At 41.2% G+C, this 23,585-nt stretch overlaps 1 protein-coding gene across 1 annotated transcript in view; it reads right to left on the reverse strand.

Moving 5' to 3' along the window:
• Nucleotides 1-4,007: 4,007 nt before the first annotated feature.
• LNX2 (ligand of numb-protein X 2) overlaps nt 4,008-23,585 on the reverse strand; it is a 38,205-nt gene continuing 18,627 nt past the window's right edge. The window contains exons 4-9 of the mRNA XM_008059155.2: nt 21,473-21,841; nt 17,746-17,889; nt 13,286-13,463; nt 10,153-10,384; nt 6,871-7,029; nt 4,008-5,052 (exon numbers count right to left, since the gene is read on the reverse strand). Coding sequence (XP_008057346.1) covers nt 4,917-5,052; nt 6,871-7,029; nt 10,153-10,384; nt 13,286-13,463; nt 17,746-17,889; nt 21,473-21,841 — 1,218 coding nt within the window. The 3' untranslated portion in view covers nt 4,008-4,916. The remainder of the gene's footprint in view (nt 5,053-6,870; nt 7,030-10,152; nt 10,385-13,285; nt 13,464-17,745; nt 17,890-21,472; nt 21,842-23,585) is intronic.

Consider the following 23,585-nt stretch of genomic DNA (forward strand, 5'->3'; position numbering starts at 1 on the left):
GAGTTGGAGTCTCACTCTGTCGCCCAGGCTGAAGGGCAGTGGCACACTCATGGCCACTGCAGCCTCAGCCTCCCAAGTAACTGGGACTGCAGGTGCATGCCACCACCATACTTGGCTAATTTTTTTATTTATTGTGGAGATAAGGTCTCACCAAGTTGCCCAGACTGGTCTCGAACCCCTGAGATCAGGCAATCCTCTCGCCTCAGCCTCCCAAAGTGCTGGGATGATAGGCTTGAGCCACTGTGCTTGGCTGTAGAGATGAAGTCTCACTATGTTGCTCAGAATGGTCTTGAACTCATGGGCTCAAGCAATCCTCCAATCTCAGCTTCCCAAAGTGCTGGAACTACACACTGCACCCAGCCCATTTATCTACACTGTAATGATGAGCTTTAGTTTATCACATCGTTAGACCATTGAAAAGAGAAGTCACAAATTGGGAGAAGATATTTGCACCTCATATAATCCACTAAGTGTTAGCATCCAGGATAAAGGATGTCTAAATCAATGAGAAACATAAACAGCTCATTAGTAGTTGGTCAAACAGGTTATTCACCAGACTTATAAATGTGTGAAGTTTCTGGACTTCACCAATAACTAAGAAAATGTGATTCAAAACCACAGCAAGATGCCAGGTTCACCCTCTTCAATCTGATAATGCCAAAAGTTGACAAGATTGTGAATTGTCCAGTTACCAGCAGAAATGTACACAAAACCAAGCATAATCAATGCCCAAGTCCCAGCCCCGCCCAGTGAAATTGGCTTTGGTTGTCTGAAAAGTTCCCCAAGAGACTCTTACGTGCAGCCAGGATTGACTGAGAATCCCTGCCCTGTAGAAACTCTCCCGTGTGCATGAGGCATTTTTGAGTGCTCACAGTAGCACTGTTCATGATGACAAAAATGGAAATAACATAAATGCCCATCAACGAAAGAACGGATACAAAATCATCACAGTCACGGGGATACAGCAACAAAAACTTGAGCTGCGTAATCACACGTGAAAAAATCTTGAGGCAAAAGGAGTTACTTGCAGAACACCACATACACAAGGCATCGTTTTTATGCATGGGGCTGAGTGCGACGACTTATGCCTATAATCCCAGCACTTTGGGAGGCTGAGGCAGGAGGAACGCTTGAGTTCAGGAGTTCAAGACCAGCCTAGGCGACAAAGTGAGACTCTCGTCTCTACCAAAAAAAAGAAAAAGAAAAATTAGCTGGGTGTGGTGGCATGCATCTGTAGTCCCAGCTACTCAGGAGGCTGAGGCAGAAGGATTGCTTGAGCCCAAGAGACTGAGGCTGTTGTGCGCTGTGATCCTGCTACTGCACTCCAGTCTGGGCAACAGTGAGACCCCGAGTCAAAATAATAATAGAAAAAACCTGCCACAGATGGAGTAATCAAGTATCTGCCCGGCAAGCTTGTTTTCTTCTTTCTGGTGTATAGCTTTGACCTTGAGAGGATAATTTCATAAAATCACTGGAAAAAGAAAAAAAAAGCTTGCCCAAAGAGATAGAAATTTTCCCAAAGAGTGGTGTCATTTGGGCCAAGTCAGCCCCTGTAGACACAGAGGGTGGGGGGTTGTTGGGGTTCAGGGGGTGGAATGGGGGTCTACATGTGAAGCAAAGGGGGAAAATGGGCTACAGGGTTGGGTAAGGGCCAGAGCATAAAGATCCTCTGTGCTGCACCCAAGCCCATTCCATTTATCCCCCAATGTGGAACCAATGAAGGTTTTCAAACAGGGCAAGGGTATGGTGAGAGTTGGGTTTAGAAAAGTGATCACGTTGGAGTATTTGGGTTGAGCCAGGAAGTAGACAAATGCTTGGAGACAGGTGTTAGTTCTGGATTATGGAGGTCCAGATGCCTTAAAGCCACAGGCGACTCCAGTTCGGGAACTGCAGACTCCAAGTATCGGTGTTGGTCCAGTTGCAAGGTGGCAGAGACGGTGCTTAAGACGATGACACGGATGAGGCACTGAGCAATGGGGTCGTGGTAAATGCGAACAGGAAAGCCCCCCGAGATCCATTGTAAGGAGGGAGAGTGGGGACTGTGGCGGGGGCAGACGGGCCAGGGTGCGTGTCACGCCTGCAAATATGGGAGTGACGTGGGTCTGGAGAGGAGACGTGTGGCAGCTAGGAAGACATGGAGGAACGAGGGTAAGTGGGTCATGGAGCCATCTGGAAAACCAGGCCAGGGGCAGCCCACAGAGGTCTTGGCTTGAACTTACTAGAAAACAGGGAGACAAATGTGTTTCTTTTAATTAAAAAATTTTCAATGTAGGGAATGATCAAAGCCATAGAAGGACAGAAAACACCATGCTGGGACTGGTTGACATGGCCAGTGCTGTGACAGGGCAGGGAAGGGGACTGGCACTGTCCAAGTGGAATAGGTGAGCCTAAATGCAATTTACAATGTTCTAGTATCTATGCTAGAAAAGGCAAGAAGGAACTGGTGGAGTGAGTTTTAATAACATATTTTATGTAACCCAGCATATCCAAGATATGGTCATTTCCACACCAGCCCCAGCCACATTTCAGGCACTCAACAGTTACACGCACCAGGTCTAGGGGGGCCTGCCTGGGTCAACATTCCAAGAGTTGGCCTTGACTGCATGGGATCTGCCTGTAGGAATGAGAGTCAGAAGGTGGACTTGACATCCTAAGCTTCCAAGCTTGGCATGTGGAAAGGACAGTGGGGCCATCAAGAAAATGCAGCTTGTAGACAGAGTCAACATCTACTGTTCAAGAAAAGAGACAACGTCGCTGTTACGGAAAGGATGACTTTTATTTCCATCTTGAATGATTATCACACCATAATTTAAACACATCTGAAAAATCCTGAAATAATTTAAACTGAAGGCACAGAACAATTCAAAATATTTAACTAACAGAGCTTAAATTGAGAAAACCGAAATGGTTCTATGGTAACAATTAATTATGAACAAGTTTCCATCACCAAATATCATCCTGCCCTCAAATGACTGTCTTTTGTCTTAAAAGCTACAGCTTAAGCGGACTCCAAGATTTCCATGATAAGAATACTATTGGAAAAAAATGTCTTCTTTCAAAATACTCATGATATCACCAGGTTCAGTTGAAGTCTTTTATATAGAATAAAGTGGCAGTTAGGATATTTGCGATGGATGGACACTCCCCAAGAAATGATACAGTCTTACAAACTTTAAAAAAGAAATAGCAAAGTTGGTTACAAAATTCTATTTGGGGAGCAGAAGAAAAAAAACAAAAACTTGTTCTGTGTCAATTACAATATCAAAGCATTTCAATATCAAATTGCTTCCAAAGCCAAGCTTCACATAACAGTAATATACTGTGTGGGGCATTCCACTGTATCTTGGTTATGTGTGGACCATACAGTGTGCTGATGTGTTGAACAAGTCAGTAGCAATTATTGTCGCCGCATTATTTATTCCAAAGAGATATGTTTTTAAAAATCATTATCAAACTAAATGAAATAATTGGTGACATGCTATAGATACAATAAACCCCAGCAATGCAGTTGCTAAGTTTCAAAGAAAGTGGTCATGGTTTGCGGTCTACTGTATTGTAGTATTTGGAAATACATTCTCTGATTATCAATGCCATTTGTTACAGAGGTCACTTGTAAATTAGCTCAGATCCTGAACTAGGTTTCTAAATGAAACTTTTTTTCAAGTATGCATAATATTAATAAGGTAAAGGTATTTTTCTTATTCACTTTTTTGTGTTCTCCAAAGGATAAACAAAATGGGCTAGTCAGAGTTTTCAAAAACGATTCAAAAAATATGAAATCGTCTAGTGACCAAGAGCTGACTGAAAGATACTAATGTCTAAAACCTACTATTTCAGAGTAAAAACAGAACTCTTCAGCCTCTTACTTGAAACAACTAAGTTCATAAAAAATAATGGGAAAAATAAGGGTTTCTAAAACACTCAAGAAAGACTCCTATCAGAATAAAATAAAGTAGCCTGCCTTCTACTTAGCTGTGATATGTGTGTGTGTGTGTGTGTGTGTGTGTATTTAATAGCAATATGGTTTTTATCTTTACCATCTGGCTTAAATCGCAAAAACACTTCCCACCAAGATTGAGGATAAGTATCATACAACTCCAGAAACGATTTCTAGCAAAAACTGCTTCAAAACGCCCCTACACGGCAAAACATTCCTTTGGAAGTGGATCTTAACGCTTTTGGATGTTCAAGTAAGTACAGCTTTTGCTCCTTCCAGCACCAAACTATAATTACTGTCCAAATTCCTTTGTCACTGAATCATACAATCTTTTATTCTCTACTATTCTAATAATAGTACATCATTTAAAAATCTCTTTAGTGGTGTCAGACTTATTTCTTCATCTTATGAGTATTGCGAGATTACAGCAGAAATACAATAAACCAGAAAAATAACTTCAGAAACAGTATGAAGTTTTGAAATGTTGGCACTGATGAAAAATGGGGAACAGTTATCACCCGAATTTAAAACGTACCCATCCATGGCACTGGATGTGACAGTGGCGGTACGAGCTGTTGTTACTGGCTTCACTGATGCCAGTCTTGAGGGGCACACACCTTATTGCATCACTCAGTTACTGAAAACAAAGACCACCAAAAGTTCTTTACTCCAGCGGGCTGGGTCACAGCCAGGGTGGGCTTTGTTCATTATCACAGGCAACATTTTGACAACTGAGTGTCTGAATTCTGAAAATATAAACTCATACGGGTTAGTAAAGACTGTTTCCAAGCTAAGGAAATGTAACTAACTTTAGAAAACCATTTAAATAAACATACACGGACAATATTAGTGGTTTTTGGCCCTGTGTACGCCAGCTGTGTAAGCCACTGCTGACAACCAGAAACATAATGAAACTGAAGGGTGTTCTTTCAAAAGCCTAGAAAAGGAAGACACAAGACTTGGCGCCAGTTTCCAGAATCTACACGAGGCTGCCAGGCCAGCAGATGACGGTTAGAGTGACTTTGTTTCTCTGCTCCTTCAACATGGGGACCAACGCAGAATGGCTCATGCCCACGGTCGACAGGCCGTTCACGGCCACGATCATGTCTCCACATCTGGACAAACAGGGAGAACAATGGCATTAAAAACGTTATCCCAATGGAGATCTGCTTCGCACAAACATTGCCATTTCTCTTTCCGATGAACTATCAGGGTCCAGGTGTACCCCCTATCCTGAGCAATATCTGGACAGTTTCTGGGCCTATGCTGCCCTTCCTTTGCCAGTCAAGGCAGGCCCTGTGCCACCTGCTCCGTGACGGCAAGCGAAAATGTCAAGGACAAGCAGCGTCATTTTCATACTAACCTAAGCAAAATATAATTAGCAGAGTAAATGTGCTTACTCTTTAAAAGATACCAAGTAATGCATTTGGAGGGGTTGGTTATTTTCTTGACCGTTATTTCTCTATTCATTCTTAGGGCACATATATCCGAGGGTGAACGAAATTGGAAATAAGACCCACACGTCCTTTTTTCCCAGCTGTTGACACTCACTGTCCTCTGAGCAGAATTATCACAAATGGATAATGAACCGGAGGACCCTTCTATCCTTATCGTCACAATTATCATAATTATCCTTATGATTTCTGGTCTTCCATTTATACCATGAATATGCTATTTTATGGTAAAGCACGTCAATTTCTTTTTAGAAGTCAGTAGAATACAAATTATAAACTAATTAACTGAGGCCTGGAGTGGTTGAGTAACTTAGCTAAGAGAATGATTAATTCATCTTTCCCTCTTTTTTCCTACAATAATGATATTTTCCCCTTTATCCATATGGAGTGACCTGGTGCGTACCATTCCTGTTCACCTTTTCACAATGTCACTGAGATGTCACTTTCTCTCCATTTGTGCAGTATCCTGTCTAGTAAGTCAACATTCACTTTTTGAGAACCGGTTCTTCCATCATAAATCAGGCACTAAGAACTGACAGCTCTCTCTCTCCGCTGGTGCAACCCCTTGACATGACACCTCCTTTCTTCTCCCAGTGCCCGAACTTTGATGAAGAGGCTGAGCGCTGCCTGAGCAGGACCCAGTGGTGGCAGTTGGAAGAGGCGTTTCAAGGCCAGGGCGCTGGAGTCAGACGGTCCTGGGCTCGAATGCCAATCAGCCACATCCAGAAGTTTCACCTCGGCAAGCTTCCTAAACTTGCCAAGCCTCAGTTCTCTCAGTTGCTTTAAAACAGAAATAACAGCGACACTTACCTCATCGGGTTGTTAAGAAGATGACCTAATGCATGCACAGCACTTAGCACTGGGTCCGGCACCCTGTAAGCTGCTATGCATTCATTCATCAAATATTTATTGAGATCTTACTATATATGCCAGGCACTGTGAAGGCGGTTGGGAATGTAACAGCAAACACAACAAGCTCCCTCCCTCACAGAGCCTGCATAAACACAATGTCAGGCAGAGACAGGGGCTGTGGAAACAGGCCAGCAGAGTCATCTCATGACAGGACTGGACCCGAGCAGGCTGTGTGGGACACTTACTCAGAGCTCATGGTTCCCTCTCAATGTGTCTAGCTGAATGACTCAGGGTCAGTCTCTGTCATTAGATGAGTAAGACATCGCTGTAAGTGACAAGACAGTAAAGATAACTCCTCAGTCTAGGTCAGGGTCAGTAGCCATTCTCCATAAAGGGTCAGATGGTCAGTTTAGGTTTCAAAAACCACAGTCTGTCACGACAACTCAGTTCTGTCCCTGGAGCATGAGGGTGGCCATTGATGGTGCATAAACAAGTGAGCACAGCTGTACTGTAATAACGCTTCAGTTACAGAAATGGAAAGGGGGCTGGGTTTAGTGCTGACTCCCGGTCTAGGTCACGTCCAGTGTAATGAACGCGAATCACATCATTCATGAGAACAAGACTCACTTTAATCTTCCATCGTAGTAAGCGGGCGTTCCCAGGACGATCGTTTTAATGAAGAAAGGCTGATTGGTATGGTTCTCCTCACATCCGCCGACAATGCTAAAGCCCCAGCTCCCCAAGTAGCTTCTCCGTAAAACGATGTCGCGGCAGCTGTGAAGGGCGCTGTAAACAAACACAGAGAGGAGGAAGGAAATGAGGTGGAGGCCTGAGCCTTCTCCTCTTCGCTGGAGCTGTGCTTGTGTCATACTCATCACTCCTGGGGAAAAGGAAGAGGGCTACTTCACTTCTGCAGATAGTGTTGGAAAGCCCGTTCTGGGACAGATACTGTCCTGCGAAGATGTGAGCTACTCCAACTATTTTCAGCCTTTTCTTCCCGAGACAAACACATACACAGAGATTATATAAACTTGGTTACAAATTATACCCCAGAAATCTGTACAAAAAGGTTATGTAACTCTATTTGCTCACTGCACTGTCAACGAAGTCCTCCATTCTAATCATCATGTGTATCTACAAGAGTAAGATGGGAAGAAAGAGGTCTAGTATTGCTGAACTCAGCAGTGGAAGGAAAGAAGAAAATGACTAGAAATGCAGCGTCTGAAAAGAACACAGATCATCACCCTCTTTTCTGAAGACGGCTCCGGGGTCCAACTTTTCAGTTATGTGAGGAGTTATTGGTTGTTCTCGTCTCCTTTACTTTCACTTTAAGGGAGGCTCTAACTGCCAAAAGAGAGAAATGTATCCGGAAAACACTAACAAAAAGTCCTTTTTTCCCCCCCTTTCAGTGGTGCAGGCCTGTAGTCCCAGTTCCATGGGAGGCCAAGGCAAGAGGATCCCTTGAGCGAAGGAGTTTGAGGCTGCAGTGAGCCATGATCACACCACTGCACTCCAGCCTGGGTGATGCAGCAAGACCTTGTCACACACACACACACACACACACACACACACACACACACACCACAGATACTGAGAAGCTACAGTTAAAAGGCTACTGCCAGCTTGGAGGATACTGTCCAGGGAGGGAGGAAAAAAAAGCTTGTATGTTTCCATGGCTCTGCTGATTTGGGAACAGTAGTGAGTAAAAACTTAGAAAAGAACTCTAAATGATATTTTTTAAAAACCTCTTTATAATGAAGAAATGACTTTCATCTTTAGATGAAACTGGATCTACAAGCGTCCAAGGCAAGGTTTCCTGTATTTAATCCATAAAAAAGATTTCTTAATAAAGCTGACTCTGTGAAGTGAGAGACAACACACCAGAACTTCGAATCCCATCTCCCTTCTTAGCTCATAGGTAAGAAAGGCCAGGGCTTCTGGGACCCATCAAGGTCCCACGAGTGGCCTGGATTTCTAGGAGCCATGGAGATTGTTTTCATAATTCCTCATCTTCTGAAACAGTTCTCCGAGACACCCCCCGAAACCTGCAGGGGAAGAGTCTCCCTTTTTGGGAGAAGCAGAGCCGTTACCCGACTACTCTACATGGTGTCACACCTGCTCACAGGGGCTGCCTGTATCCATGGAGGACACATGGCTGCTGGTATCCAACAGAGATCCCTGTAAATCCAACACGAGACTGGCACTGACAGTCAGGAAAAGGCAAGGCAGCACCAGGGCCTGGGCGTTTCTGCAGGTCGCCGAGGCTCTCCACTGGCCCCATCTGCCGAGGCACCAACGAGCTCTGAGGTCCACGCCCACTGTCTGGCCCTGTGTGAGCAACCACTACTCCCCTACTATGTCGAAGGGCCTTTCTACCATCTAGGTTTAAGCTGATAGGTCCAAGTACCAGGCCAGGTATTGAACAAGATAAACAAAGTTCCCAAAACCTTGCAATTGGACAGCAGCTATGAAGGAGTTTAGTAGCAAACATTTCAATCTCTGTTTACTTTTCAATGGGAAAACAGTTAATCAGCCTTAGTGTATGGAATAAACACATATGAGTAGTTAAATCATGCTTGTCATAAAAAAAAAATCTGTTTCTCTTCAAGGTCCTTGCAGATCTGTGAGACATAATTCTCTTATAGTTTTAGGCCTTAACTTTTTTTTTAACGAATAGAACAAATCAGCAAGTTAGGTGATCATGAAATCCAGTAATACCCTTTTTCTTTCCTGTTATTCTTTATGTGAAAGTACTTTATATAAACCACAAAGTATTATACAGATGTTAGTTGTTATAAATTTATTACACAAGTCAGCTGGCTCAGGAGATAGTATGTTCTTATTGTTTTATTTTAGAGAATCAGTAATTTTCACACTTGGTCAAGGGCCACAATGTTTCATCACAGTTTAGTTTTAGGATTCTGACGTACAGTAAGAATCTAAACTGATCTGGAAACAAATAATGATAGCGATACACATTCTTCCTATCTCTGTACCAAACAACACAACGACTACCTGACTAGAGAGATGAACAAACCTGGGATGCTATTGGGGGTCTCACATGAGGCTGTGACCCTGATACTGACCAATCATAGGATGTCTTGTCTGGTCAGTCAGGAAGCAACAAACTCTTTAGAAAGGCAGAGCAGTTACTCTGAAACACCAGTGGTTTGGCTCAAAGACTCTTGTCTCTAAGAGTTTTAAATTCTGGTTTTTTTTTTTTGTTTTGAGTTGGCATCTCACTGTTTCACCCAGACTAGAGTGCAGTAGCACACTCACAGTCACTTCAACCTCAACCTGCTGGGCTCAAGTGATCCTCCCACCTCAGCCTTCTAAGTAGCTGGAACTATAGGTGCGTGCCACCATGCCCAGGTGCATGCCACCATGCCTCAGTTTTTGATTTATTGTAGAGATGAGGTCTGGCCATATTGCCCAGGCTGGTCTTGAACCCGTGGGTTTAGGCAATTTTCTCACCTCCACCTCCCAAAGTGCTGGGATTATAGGCATGAGCCATGGTGCCCGTCAAATTCTGCTTTTTGAAAGAAAGTTTAAAAAAGTGTGAAGTCTAAGTGTGTATTTGAATGAATGTTGGTCAATGACATCTTTTCTAAGCAAGAGACTGGAGTAGCCAACCTCACGGCTAGCTACTGAAGACCCTTGGCAGGAATGGACATAACTGCTTTCCTTGTTTTTATAAACTGATATAAGTCTTTATAGCTTAGCTCTTGTTATGAATTCTACCTTTTAACAAGCAATACCCTACAAAAATGTCTGCTTCTTGTTGTAATTTGATTTTATGTTGCTACTTTTCTTAATGAGAGCCTTTTTCTCTCCCAATGGTCACATGTACCATGCTGCCTGCTGGTGAAGGCTGCAAGTGTGTTGGAACAAGGAAAATGCTGTCAGTACCTTGGAAGCCCAAGCCACATGATCCACGACGGGGACCAACTGGCATCGTACTCGTTTTCGCTGAGGGTACTCGGCTGCTCTTCCGTGGTCTGAGTCGTGTCCTCGACAATCTGGACCTCGAGTGCTTTAAGGACGACAGCGGGGGATGCGGCGCTGGCCTTGAGCATGGCGACAGCCTCGCTGTGGCTCAGGTTGGTCAAATCAATGCCGTTGATGTTCAGCAGCACATCGCCTGTGTGAGAAGGAAAAAAGGAGACAGCTGAGCCACCGAGGAATGATGCCTCTGCAAGCCCTGCTGTCTGCAAACTCATCATCGACAGAGGTTAGTGCCCACAACTCAGGTGAGGTGAGAGCAGTTTTTATTTTGTGATTTTTTTTTTATAACAATGTGGAAGAATCTAACACTCAGAAAACATGCCAAAACAAATTCAGAAATTTATAGTAATGTCATAATATACAGGAAAAAGTGTGGCTGGAGGCACCTTGATACAACTGCAAGTTTAAATCATGAGTCTGAGTTTGGTTGTGGACAGGCTCTGGGCAAGCCCGTTTATCTTCTTGGAGCTTCCGAGATGTTCTACAGTTTTGTCCAATTCAAATATTTTTCAGCCGGGCACAGTGGCTCACGCCTATATCCCAGCACTTTGGGAAGCTGAGGTAAGAAGACTGCCTGGGCCCACAGGCTCGAGACCAGTCTGGGCAACTTGGCGAGACCTCATTTCTACAATAAGTCAAAAAAATTGCTGGGCATGGTGGCACGTGCCTGTATTTCCAGCTACTTGGAAGGCTGAGGCGGACGGATCACCTGCATCCAGCAGGTCGAGGCTGCGGCAGCCATGAGCGTGCCACTGCACTCCAGCCTGGGCAGTAGAGTGAAAATGCGACTCAAAAAAAACCCCAAAAACAATAGCCAAAAAGTGGAAACAACTTGGGTATCTATCATCTGATGGATAGGTCAACAGAATGTGGCCTGTCCATACAAGGAGTAAGTACTGACGTAAGCTACAGTGTGGGTGAACCTTGAAAACATCAAGCGAAGTTGAAAGAAGCTAGACATATGTAATTCCATCTATAGGAAATGTTCAGAACAGTCAAGTTCATAGTTACAGAAAGTGGATTTGTGGTTGCTCAGGGTTAGGGGAAGGGAAGTGACTGGTATGGGCACAGGGTTGTGGGGTGGGTGGTGGCAATGTGCTAAGAATTGCGAGTATACTAAATCCCACAAAATGATATACTTTAGATGACTGAATTAAAGGGTATGTGAATTATATCTCAATAAAGCTGCTATTTGAAAAAGTGAGTTGGCCAGTTGTAGGATTTGGGGTAATTTTATTTCTTGCTTGTTATTTTATTGTTTTTCAAGTTGTCAACAATGAGGATGTTTGGCTTTAATAATCTGAAAAATCTATGGTCAATTGGGAGGGAGGATTTCCTCTAGACTTTGTAGCGCAAGTGTCTGCTTCCTGCAGAACTGATCCCTGCCTCACTCACCGTTTACATAGTCCTCGTGCCCTTTTTATTCCATTACTTGGCAGAATGAAACTCCTCTCCCTCCTACCTAATTTTTTGATTTATTGTAGAAATGAGGTCTTGCCAAGTTGCCCAGGCTGGTCTTGAACCCTTGGAGTCAGGCAATCCTCTTGCCTCTGCCTCTGAGCCACAGTGCCAGGCTCACTTTTTGGCTATTGTGAATAACACTGCTTTAAACATTGGTATATGAGCGTTTGTACGCAAAGATGCTTTCATTTCCCTAGGAATGAAACTGCTGGGTTGTGTGGTAGCTCTATGTTTAACGCTTTGAGGAACTGTCCAACTGTTTTCTAACACATCGTACCATTTTATCTTCCCACCAGCAACATGTGGGGTTTCAGGGTCTCCACATCCTTGCCAGCGTCTGTCACTGTCTTTTCTGCTATACAGTCATCCTAGTGGCTGAGCGGATCCCACTGTGGTTTTGATTTGTAGTTCTCTCATAACCAATGACATTGAGCATCTTTTCAAGTGATAATTGGCCATCTGTTTACCTTCTTTGAAGAAATGTCTATTTAGATTCTTTTCCCATATTTAAATTGGGTTACCCATCTTTTTTTTTTTTTTTTTAGATTGGAAAACACAGTTTATTTAGAAAGTCAATTAGAGAGCAAGAGAGGAGATGCATCTTCCCAAGGCAGGAGAGGGGGCCACAGCTTAGGAAACATGGCAGCGGCCATAGCTCAAAGAGCACATGGTCACACCAAAGTTTAGTAAAGCGATGGCAGGGTTACCTGTTTTTTCAAATTATTGAGTTGTACAAGCCATTCACCATATATATAATTTGCAAATATGTTCTTTCATTCTATGGGTTATCTTTTTACTTTCTTGGTGGTATCCTCTGCAGCACAAAATTTTAAAATCCTCTGCAGCACAAAATTTTCAAGTCTAGTGTAACTATTTTTTCTCTTATGTTGTCTGTGTTTTTCGTGTCATATCAAGGAAGCCACTGCCTAATCCAAGGTTGCGAGGATGTATGCTGATGTTTTCTTCTAAGAGTTTTGGCTCTCATATTCAGGTCTTGAATTCATTATGGATTTACTTTGTAAATAGTGTCTTAGGTAGGGTCCAACTTCATTCTTAGAAAAACAACTTTTAAGACTTTTTCGTAACAAAGGCAAGTCTTTACCATGGTAATCGTGGCTAATAGCACCCCACATCTATGCAAATTATATAGCACTGACAGGCCTGTGAGATGGAGGATACGTTTATTCCTAAAAGAAAGTATGTTGTCTGCTCGCTTCCTCTGAGGCCCCTTCCACAAAGACACTGTATTATAAGCAACACTTACACTTCAGTGAGCTGGCCCTTCAGAGTAGCTAAGTCTCCTATTGCTAGAGGATCTTTTCCCAGGATAAAATAATCCCAGAGTCAGAGTAACTGCCAGCAGATTCTGGAACCATCATGAAGCTTCAGCAATTTCCCTTTATATTGGGCATTTTTCTAACCTTATAGAAAGACTTTATGCTTTCATATGCAAAGGAAAATACAAAGGATTTTTAAAAGTCATATATGATATGCTTTAAAGATACTCTTTATTTTTTAAAATGTGAGTTTAATTGAGAAAGAAGATATGGTGAAACCGTTCACGACCTTATCTCACCTCTCTTGATCCGGCCGTCTCGTGCAAGGCAGCCGTGGGGCGGCACGCTGGTCACAAAGATGGGCAGCTCGCCACTCTTGCTGCCTCTGCCCCCAGCAACGGTCATTCCGAGGGACTCGTGTGACTCCTTCTTGACAGTAATGTGCTTTTCTTGGCAGGTAACACACTGAGTGAGATCCTAAAACACACAAGGAAGACATTATTGGAATAATGAATAATATCCAGCTAAAGAAAAGACCGCTTAAACTAAGGTAATAACTTACACGGCACTTATAAAATGACGATATGTTTTATCCCTTACAATGGAGAGTGACAAACATTTCTTAGTAAGTATGCTGTGAATCAGTGTCAAACTTTGGACTATGTTATTTTCACAGGACTGCTTATGTAACTGAAAAAAGCCAGGCCTGCTGACATATGGCAGTCAGAGTAAAATAAGCACATCATTTGTATAATTATCTTGAGTTCCAAGATATAATCAATTGTATACAAGTAAATAATGCTTTTGAGTTTTAAGATTCTGAAGACAAAGCAACTCATTTTACTTCCATCTTTCTCCCCAGTTTTTTGAAAGATGAGCTGATGGAGTAATACAAAAGGAAAGAGTGAGTTTTGCCAACTGCTAGAAAGCATCACAGGCCCAGCCTCTGATTCTCACTGAGATTAGGAGTGCTGAGTCAACACGCAGGTGCAAACCTGCTTCCAAAATCTTCATGAAAAGTTAAAAGAATATGAAATAACCAAATTTTTAAAAAAAGTCAATGACAGGGAAATAGACTCCCAAGAAATGAATATTCTCAGGAACAAGCTAATTTTATTGACATTTGTTACTGCAACTTATTATTGAGACACTCCTGAGAGTAGGAAAAAGAATTTAAAGGATCATTTTCTTTTAAATTGGCATTCAATAAAAAACAAGGTGTATATATGCAGTATTAATATGAAAATAGTAATAATTAACATTATGAGGGTGTGTGCAGAGCTAATGGCATACATCCATTATTTCATTTAATCTTCACAGCAGTCCTGGAAAGTAAATACTATTATGGGCCTCATTTTATAGACAAGCTCACAGAGTTCATGTAACTTGTCCCAAATCATATAACTACAGGTGACTGCACTTGGATTTGAACTTTAATGTGTTAGAAGTATGTATATTATGTGTTAATACAAGTATCTATTTTGTATATGTGCACAGTGTATATATGCACCCACTCAGAAATTACCCCATTGTGTGTAAAAGTAAAAGTTAATGTCTCAACAGGTTTTAACACTTACCAGTTCAGAATAACTTTGTAGACAATAAGATAATTATTAACATTGTTGATAATAGAAACAATAAAAATGTATGCATTATATTTATAAAATTAAAACATTTACTTAAATGACATTATTTTAAAGAACTGACATGTATTTCATGGTTAATAATGGCATGTATCAAATCTCTAACTCAGGCCCTGGAATTCCACACCTCTCAGTTCTCTTCAGATCTGAAATCCACATACATTTGGAATGCCATCAAAGGAACTACTGTAATACCAGTACAATCCTCCTAGAAAATGTTACAACCAATTAGAAAACTTGTAAACATCTTAAGGCAGTCTCCTTCCTACAAGCATGAGATCTATGTTAGTATCCTTCAAAATTGGACAAAAATGACATTATTCTGGAGACAACTCAAGTAAAGTCAGCCTTGACTATATTTAAGCGATTTTAGCCCTTATATATTTAATCAGTTAAGGGTGGTTGTTTTATACTCCAGATGGCTGAGATGTATATAATTTTTCCTCAGGAGCCAAACCAAACTTCAAAGATTATACTCAGTATGAGTCCTGAAACTTTCTGAGGCTGGGTACCATGACTCACACCTGTAATCCCAGCACTTTGGGAGGCTGAGGCAGGAGGATTGCTTGAGCCCAGGAGTTTGAGGTCAGCCTAGGTAACATAGCAAGACCATGTCTCTACAAAAAATAAAAAAAATTAGCCGGGTGTGGTGGTGTGTGCCTAAAGTCCCATCTACTTGGGAGGCTAAAGTGGAAGGATCACCTGAGCCCATAAGTTCAAGGCTGTGGTGCACCGTGATTGTGTCACTGCATTCCAGCCTGGACGACAGAGTGAGACTTCAACTCAAAAACAAATACAAAAAAAAGAGAAACTTTTGAAAACCACATGAATGTTTACCAAGCAGTTACTGAGAAGCTTGTCAGTACACTAATGTATGCATTAACTTTTCACAATAATTATAATTATCTGAACAGGTTCCTTTGGTGAATTTGTATTTGTTTTCCTTAGGAGACTTTTATTTTTCTAAATCAGAATTTGACATAACAAATGCAGCACAAGTAGTAAATAGCTACATTAACACATTACATTCCATGTGGTTGTTCTAACTAGTCAGGTTTGTAGGGCACTTGGAAAAAGAATAAACTCAAAATTGGTATTTAAAATGCTACCAGATGAAAATAAAGACAGTAAAAATGAGCAGAGTTAGGACAAAGACACATGTGCCCCAAACAAATACATAAAATGAGCTAAGTGCAGCGTCTCATGCCTGTAATCTCAGCACTTTGGGGGGCCGAGGTGAGAGGATTGCTTGAGTCCAGGAGTTTGAGACCAGCCTCGGCAACATAGTGAGCACCAGTCTCTTAAAAAAAAAAAAAAAAAAAAAAATCTGCACTCTAGCCTGAACCCCACCTCAATAAATAAATAAATATATACATAAAAGGAAATAAGCAGAGTTCTCTCTATGAATATTGGAATGATTAAGGACAATTTCAAAACTCTCTTAAAACTCAAATGTCATAAACATTCATATTTCAAATTGTTATAAAAGTCAACAATGTAAAAGCTTTAATTCCCAACACACACATACACCCCCCCTACGTATATATGTAAAACTTGTAAAGCAAGGACTAGTTCTATGAAACAACTCCTATTCAAAATTCCTGTTTAAAACAATCACTGCCTTTTTACAGTCACCATTATAAAGGCAAAATTATAGGTTTCCTTCAAACATTTCAGTTTTTGTTCAGAATGAGAACAAAGTCTGTGATTATTTCTTTTAAGTATTAACTAACCAAAGGCCAGTGACAAGTCTGCACAGTAAGTACTTAAAGCTCAGAAAACCAGATAAACCTGATGGGCCCAAACAACTGTCTTTAAGCTGTGCCTTCTTAGGGTACCAGGGTCAGAGTCCAAAGGTGATTACTCTCAAATATTTTACTTACAATAGTATCAAGAATGCTAAAGCATCATCCCTTCTGACTCTTGGAATGAAAGTGAGATAGCATCAAAATTCGCAGCACAGGGCTGGGCGTGGTAGCTCACACCTGTCATCCCAGCATTTTGGGAGGCTGAGGTGAGAGGATTGCCTGAGCCCAGGGGTTCAAGACCAGCCTGGGCAACTTGGCAAGACCTCATCTCTACAATAAATAAAAAACCAGCCAGACATGGTAACGTGTGCCTATAGTTCCAGTTACTTGGAAGGCTGAGGTGGAAGGATCACTTAGGCCCAGCAGGTCAAGGTTGCAGTGGCTATGAGCATGTCACTGCACTCCAGCCTGGGTGACAGAGTGAGACTATGCCTCAAATAATAATAATAATAATAATAATAATAATAATAAAATAAAAATTTCAGTACAGATAAATAAACTTGGAATATGTTTTAAAATCAGTGAAATACTGATTCTGAAAAAGCAGTAACAAAACTTAAGATATGGGAATTTTAAATGATTTAGTGTATTACTCCTCTAAGCAATAACAGAAAAATATGCCATACATGTACCTACCATAATTCATGATTTACATATTTAATATTCACAAATCTAATTATATTTTGTGGGCAACACGCCCAGTTGCTAAGTATAGACTTGCCAATCTTGTCTTCATTATAGTTTTTCAATCATTTAACCAATTCTTTTCTTTTTTCTTTTTTTGAATTGGGTTTCTTACTCTGTCACCCAGGCTGGAGTGCAGTGGCACAGCCACTGCTCACTACAACCTTGACCTCCCTGGGCTCAGGCAATCCTTCCGCCTCAGCCTCCCGAGTAGCTAGGACAACAGGTGTGAGCCACCACACCTGGCTAAGTTTTTGATTGTTTTGTAGAGATGAGGTTTCACTATGTTGCCCAGGATAGTCTCCAACTCCTGGGCTCGAGCAGTCCTTCTGCCTCAGTCTCCCAAAGTTCCAGGATTACAGGCATGAGCCATCGCAACAGGCCTCACCAAATCTTATATTTAAATAAGCAACCCAAGATAAATTACATGTCACATCCCAAACACCTGAGTCACCTTTTCCAACAGAAGCCTTCATTCAAATTCTTTTTGAAAATGGCTTTATTGAGGTATGACTGATATATAAAAGGACTTCATTTAAATCTCACCAGCTTGCAACAACAATTCCCTGAGGGTGGCATACATTGAAAAAAAAAACCAAAAAAAAAACAACAACAAATCCTCACCCTGTGTGAGCTTGGTCTGCTGTGATACAGTGGCTGCGTGTGGTGCTGGCTGCTGCCGTGAGCTCCTCCTACTTCTCTGACGGTGCTGGCAGGCTGGGGCTTCCCTGGTCTGGCAATTGTTAAATACACTCTCTCTCCACTGGCCTGCAGAAAACACACAGGCATTATTACCACCAGTCATCAGTGACGTTTGCCACTGTAAAGATTCTAGGCAGTGTGGTTTCCAACGCACTTCCCAGTCACTGCACTGCAAGCACCCGGGGGCAGGAGGTGCACATCCATTTCATTAGCTAATGTTTAACTTTCCTTTTAGTACTTCTTTGCCTCTTCAAGTTTGGCCTTGGTATTGCGAGGCAGAGAGCAAAGGGAAGGAACTGAAGGGAAGAACTGTTTCCAAACTTGAAAATTCATTGTGACTTCTGAAATAAATTCCATGGTGGCTACTTGGAAGTAAGAATCAATGCAGCGCTGCACAACTTTGTTTCTGCTGCTGTAAGGATGAGTAGAAAACAGGACATCGGCTTAAACACCCTTGGAAAGAATGACTACAAAGATCCTGCATAATGAGATTATATATGAACGTGATATATATATATATATATATATGAGAGTGAGAGAGATATCGAGTGTGCATGTAAATGTCACACACACACACATTCTTAAGTGTTAAATCATTTTGGAGGTTCATGACTATCATTTTACATTTAGAGGCCTGTTATGATATTTTAAACACAGACTCATATCTATTATATTTAAGTTATTTTACCTAACCTTTGAAAGTACAGGTCTGATTTATTTGATGCTGACTCTTGGTCATGACCACAATCCCTAATTTTACTATTATTCCTACGGGAAAAGATGATAGTCTGCTTTAAAGAAATTGTCACAGAAAGTGGAGTCCTCTCCCGTGATTATAGTCAATAATTTAAATAAATAACTTGACATTTACACTCTTACATTAGAAAATAAGTGATAAATAATTTTAGTGCCTTACTAAAATAATTTGCTATTCAAGTATTTCATTTAACTAAATAGTTTCAGACAAATTCTTCAAAATAACTGAAGGAATAACACTTAACATTCGGCTGGACTCTCAAAACAGTGTCTAGGACTTGATCTCAAGTGTAAATACCAAGGTAGAATGTTTAGAATCCTAACATTTATAATTCTGACACTTTAGATTCCTAGACTGCACTGTGTGAAGTGGCAAGAAGCTCCCTTTGGGATTTTATTTCAGTATACAGAATCGTTTTCATCACTATTCAATTCTTTATAATCACCAAATACTCCATAATTAGTGTGTCAGATTTACTAGAATATACCTGCTTATACAAACCTATTCATGGAATTAAACTCTTGATATTTCAGGACTGCTTGAAAGACAAAATTCTGTGAATGTGCTGGAAGTGGGCATTCAGAATTTAAATGATGAGCCAATGATTGGGTTCAGGTTAATTTTTTTTTTTTTTTTTGAGTTGGAGTCTCACTCTGTCACCCAGACTGGAGTGCAGTGGCCGCTCCCGGCCACTGCAGCCTCAACCTGCTGGGCTCTGGCGATCCTTCCGCCTCAGCCTTCCAAGTAGCTGGAACTACAGGCATGCGCTACCATGCCCGGCTAATTTTTGATTTATTGTAGAGGTGAGGTCTCTCCAAGTTCCCAGCCAGGTTAATTTTAAACAGACTGTGCATTTAACACTTCAGGGTTTTATACCTGGCAAAAAAAGTTTTGTTAAAAATCAAGATTTTAATAACGCAGGGTGGCCAAATGGCAATACTCATAATTCATAAGTCAGCCGCATCCCCTGTTGCTGGGAGTCTAAAGTGGTATGATCTTTCTGGAGTGAAGTTTAGCAAAATGTCTTAAACTTGAAAAAAAAAAAAGAAAAATCTGTCAATAGAAAAATGATTAAATAAGTTAGGGTACATGCCTACTAAATAGCTATTAAAACTTAGGTGAGTCTATGTTTATTTTCATGGTACGGTGTCTATAACATACTATTGACATAAAGAAAAAGTTACAAACTTGGAGTTTACAAGATGAGTTCGTGTATAAGTATCTGTGTCAATATGTAATTATATATCTGTGAATATATACATAAAAATGTTTGGAATAATGTCTTATGGTATTTAGATTGTGATTTTAACTTGCTTTTTTATTTTCTCTATTTTTTTCTTCATTATTCTCCTTTTTAGACATGGAGTACAAGTTATTTTTTATAATCCCAAAACAAAAAGACTTTGAAACTTAAATCGAGCACCTTCAGTTTTCCATAGTTTGAGAAAAATTATAGCACAAAATATGATACAACTAGTTACAAAAATCCAAATATAAAATATTATCATGGAAAAAATACAAATATAAAATATTATCATGGAAAAGTTAAAATATATTTTCTACCTGTATATCTAAATTTTCCACATTTTGATTAGAAATTTAGTGAAGGTTGTACCTGTGCAATGGATATTTGTATACCTAACCCTGAATTGTACCCCACAATTTTAAAATAAAAAATTTAAAAGTTAAAAAAAAAAGAAATTTAGTGAAGGTCACTTAAGTCATTCACTCAGGTATTTAAACATTGCCTGAAAATAGACACACACTCACACATTCAATCTATTCCGGTTGACTGTATTAATCTGACTTGTCACTTTGCTCTTTTATTTCGTCAAACAAACCCTGTAACTCTATTATCTTTCCTCCTCTCCTCCTCCTCCTCTTTATTCCTGCCTCCTTCCCATTGATGTCCACTCTTACAAGATGAGCTGGTTTTAGGGGGGCAGCAGGTATAGGTCCTAATGCTGCCTCTGATGTGAGGAATCTTAAGGCATCCAATTCCTTTAAACCTCAAGTCTATGGGATGAGACCAGTACCTGAATCTCCTTTCAATGCAATAAAGGGGGGTGGAGACTTGAGCTTTCTTACAGTCTTACATTTTCATTCTTAGTTGGTTCTGTGCTGTAAACATCTTTCAGTGACTGCTGACTGACCTTGCTTCCTGGTGCTCATTCATATAATGCTTGGTTTCCTTTGAAGTGTTTTGTTACTTTAAGCAAAGCACCTTTGGTCTCACCTTTCTCACTGCAGAAGATGCCCGTGTCACTAGGAGTCATGGCATGCCGCAGGGCTGTGGATCTTCTCTGGGTGATTTCTTGGTTTATCTGTCTTACTAAAAACATGCTTTTTCTCTAATAATGACTATCCTTACTTTACAAGGATACTGCGAGGACACATTTTATAATGTTTTAAGCCCTTTGAATTTCTTTTTATATATAAAAAAAGCACTACAGAGATGAGTTATTCTTCATAAAATAACTTTTTCCCCCTACTTCTACAAATCCTGCTGGGGCGTTAAGAGACCAGGTAAGTCCCAACCTTGGCCATCACAGCTTCCCTGAACTTCACCCTCCTCTCCTGCCAAAGGTGGGCACCACCGTCTATTACATCTGGCTTAACAGGAAACACCCCAAGCTCAAAGGAGGAAGATTGTGAAATAGTAGAGTCTATGCTCTGGAAACAGCCAGCCCCAAAGTTCACGGGGACACAGCCCTCAGAAAAGACTTTATTTCCCATGAAGTTACCCTAGTGTGGATTTTGAAGAATTTAGGTAGCCATGCCTGATTTTCTAATAAAGTATAAGACGGGCCCTGAGCACTGATGCTATTTGTCAGAGAAAACCATGTTGCTGTATGAAGCTTGCACCTCTGGAATGAAGGTCAAGGGCCTTACCTGGATAATCTGCGCGGCCAGCTCAGGAGTTCCGTGCTGCAGGTCGTGTCCGTTGATGGCCAGCACCCGGTCGTTGCTGCTCAGTCTGCCGTCCTGGGCAGCCAGCCCCCCTTCCAGCAGGTCCAGGATAAATACGCCGGGCTCATCTGTCCTTCGGACCAACTTAATGCCCAGCTGCTCACCGGAGTCCCGTTTGTGAAGAACCACGTGTAAAATCTCTTCCCGTGGAGAGTTACCATCAGAATGGCTGTAGGCTCGGTTGCCAAAGCGCCGCTCTCGAAGCACGGTGAGCTGCAGCGTGTTGCAGGGCTGGGATAGGACCGCCCTGGCGTAGTTGTGGGACACATTGCTGATGTCGCAGTTGTTCACCTAGAGAGACGGAATCGTGACCAAAGTGTGCCAATCTGTTATTTTCCCAAGTTGTACAAACCTCATGCAACATTTCCAAAGGAAACTAACATTGTGCAAATGCTACACAATCCTTACTTACAAAGAGGACCGCCCTAAGACATTTTCAAAAATAGAGTTTCTAAAATTAACGCACAATGACTAGCACTAAGGTGAGGTAGGATCACAGGCTTTAATGACAGTCTTGAATTAGAGTTCTGGGCTCTGCCGTTTACTGACCGATAACCCCAGGCAAGTGACAGAACTTGGTTGAATGTGTTTCCTCGTCTGTAAAATGTGTTTACTCCTTACTTCATGGGATCAGCCCAAGATGAACAGACAGCATCAACATGTGGCCTGTGCCAAGGACGTCCTTGTTCCAGTGGAACAGACATTGAATTTCTACTGGGTTACAAACTTGCTCGTTCTAAATAAAATAACTTAGGCCAGAGAAAATAAACTGAGTTTTGCTTTAAGGAAAGTAGCACATTCCAGGTATATGAACTTTTCATTTTAGTATTATTATCTTTCTGAGTTGGAGTCTCACTCTGTTGCCTAGGCTGGATGCAGGGGCACACTCACGGCCCCCTGTAGTCTTCTCCTCGTGGGCTCAGGGGGTCCTTCTGCTTCAGCCTCCTGAGTAGCTAGGACTACAGGTACACACCACCAAGCCTGGCTAATTTTTTTATTTTTTATTTTTTGTAGATACAAGGTCTCACTATATTACCCAGGCTGGTATCAAACTCCTGGGCTCAAGCAACCCTCCCGCCTTGGCCCCCCTAAGTGCTGGGATTACAGGTGTGAGCCACTGTGCCAGGCTACACACTTATTTTAGGTAAGTTACTTCAATTAAAAGAAAATCAGATGATTATAACTTCACTCTAATTCTTCAGCACACAAGTAGAATATATATCTAATACATTAAGCACAATGCAATACTCATATAACATTTATTAAACTTTATAACCTAGAAATAAGTATAGTAACTGACCCTTAGACTTGCAACAGCACTTAGAAAATATGCCCAGCATCAACGATTCATTTAGTTACAAGAGAGCTGAGCATGATTCTTGGCATTTATCACAATTAGTGTTCACAATGAATCAGTCTGAGATGAAATCAACATTCCCTGAACATCTGTTACATGACAGGCTCTGGGTTAAGTGTTACATCTTTTTCACACAAAACCATGTTAGGCAAGGCTTCCCCAATCCTATTTATTTAGGGTTGACAGTTGTGAATACTATTATTGTGATTTTTGTTGATTTGGGCCTGTGGACAAAAAAATATACATTGTATTAACGTAAAAAAAACCAAAGCCACAGACTATTATCACACACAGGGTTTACTAAAATAAAGGCAGAGGCCAGCTCTCTAGTCTGCAAATGAACCATCTTACCACCTCTTTGAATTTTCAGATTGGTCCACAGTATTATTTATCCAGCTGACATAAAGTTGGAGGTAACTAGGTAGCAAAAAATATCAAATAGGCGAAGTTCCAAGTGTTTACTTAGGAATGACCACATTAGGGAAAGGGGTGTGGCTCTAATACACCCATTGAAAGCCAGGCAGAAGTCAGGTCCTGCAAATAGGAGGGATCCTTTGTGAATTCATTATTCAGGTTATGTGCTTTTATCAATGATATGCATCACTAAACTAGACTTTTATCAATGATGTGCATCACTAAACTAGACTTAGGATTGCTATTATCAGAGTTATTAGTATA

This window comes from Carlito syrichta, unplaced genomic scaffold, assembly GCF_000164805.1.
Source record: "Carlito syrichta isolate Samal-C Ts95f unplaced genomic scaffold, Tarsius_syrichta-2.0.1 Scaffold303736, whole genome shotgun sequence".
NCBI lineage: Eukaryota > Metazoa > Chordata > Mammalia > Primates > Tarsiidae > Carlito > Carlito syrichta.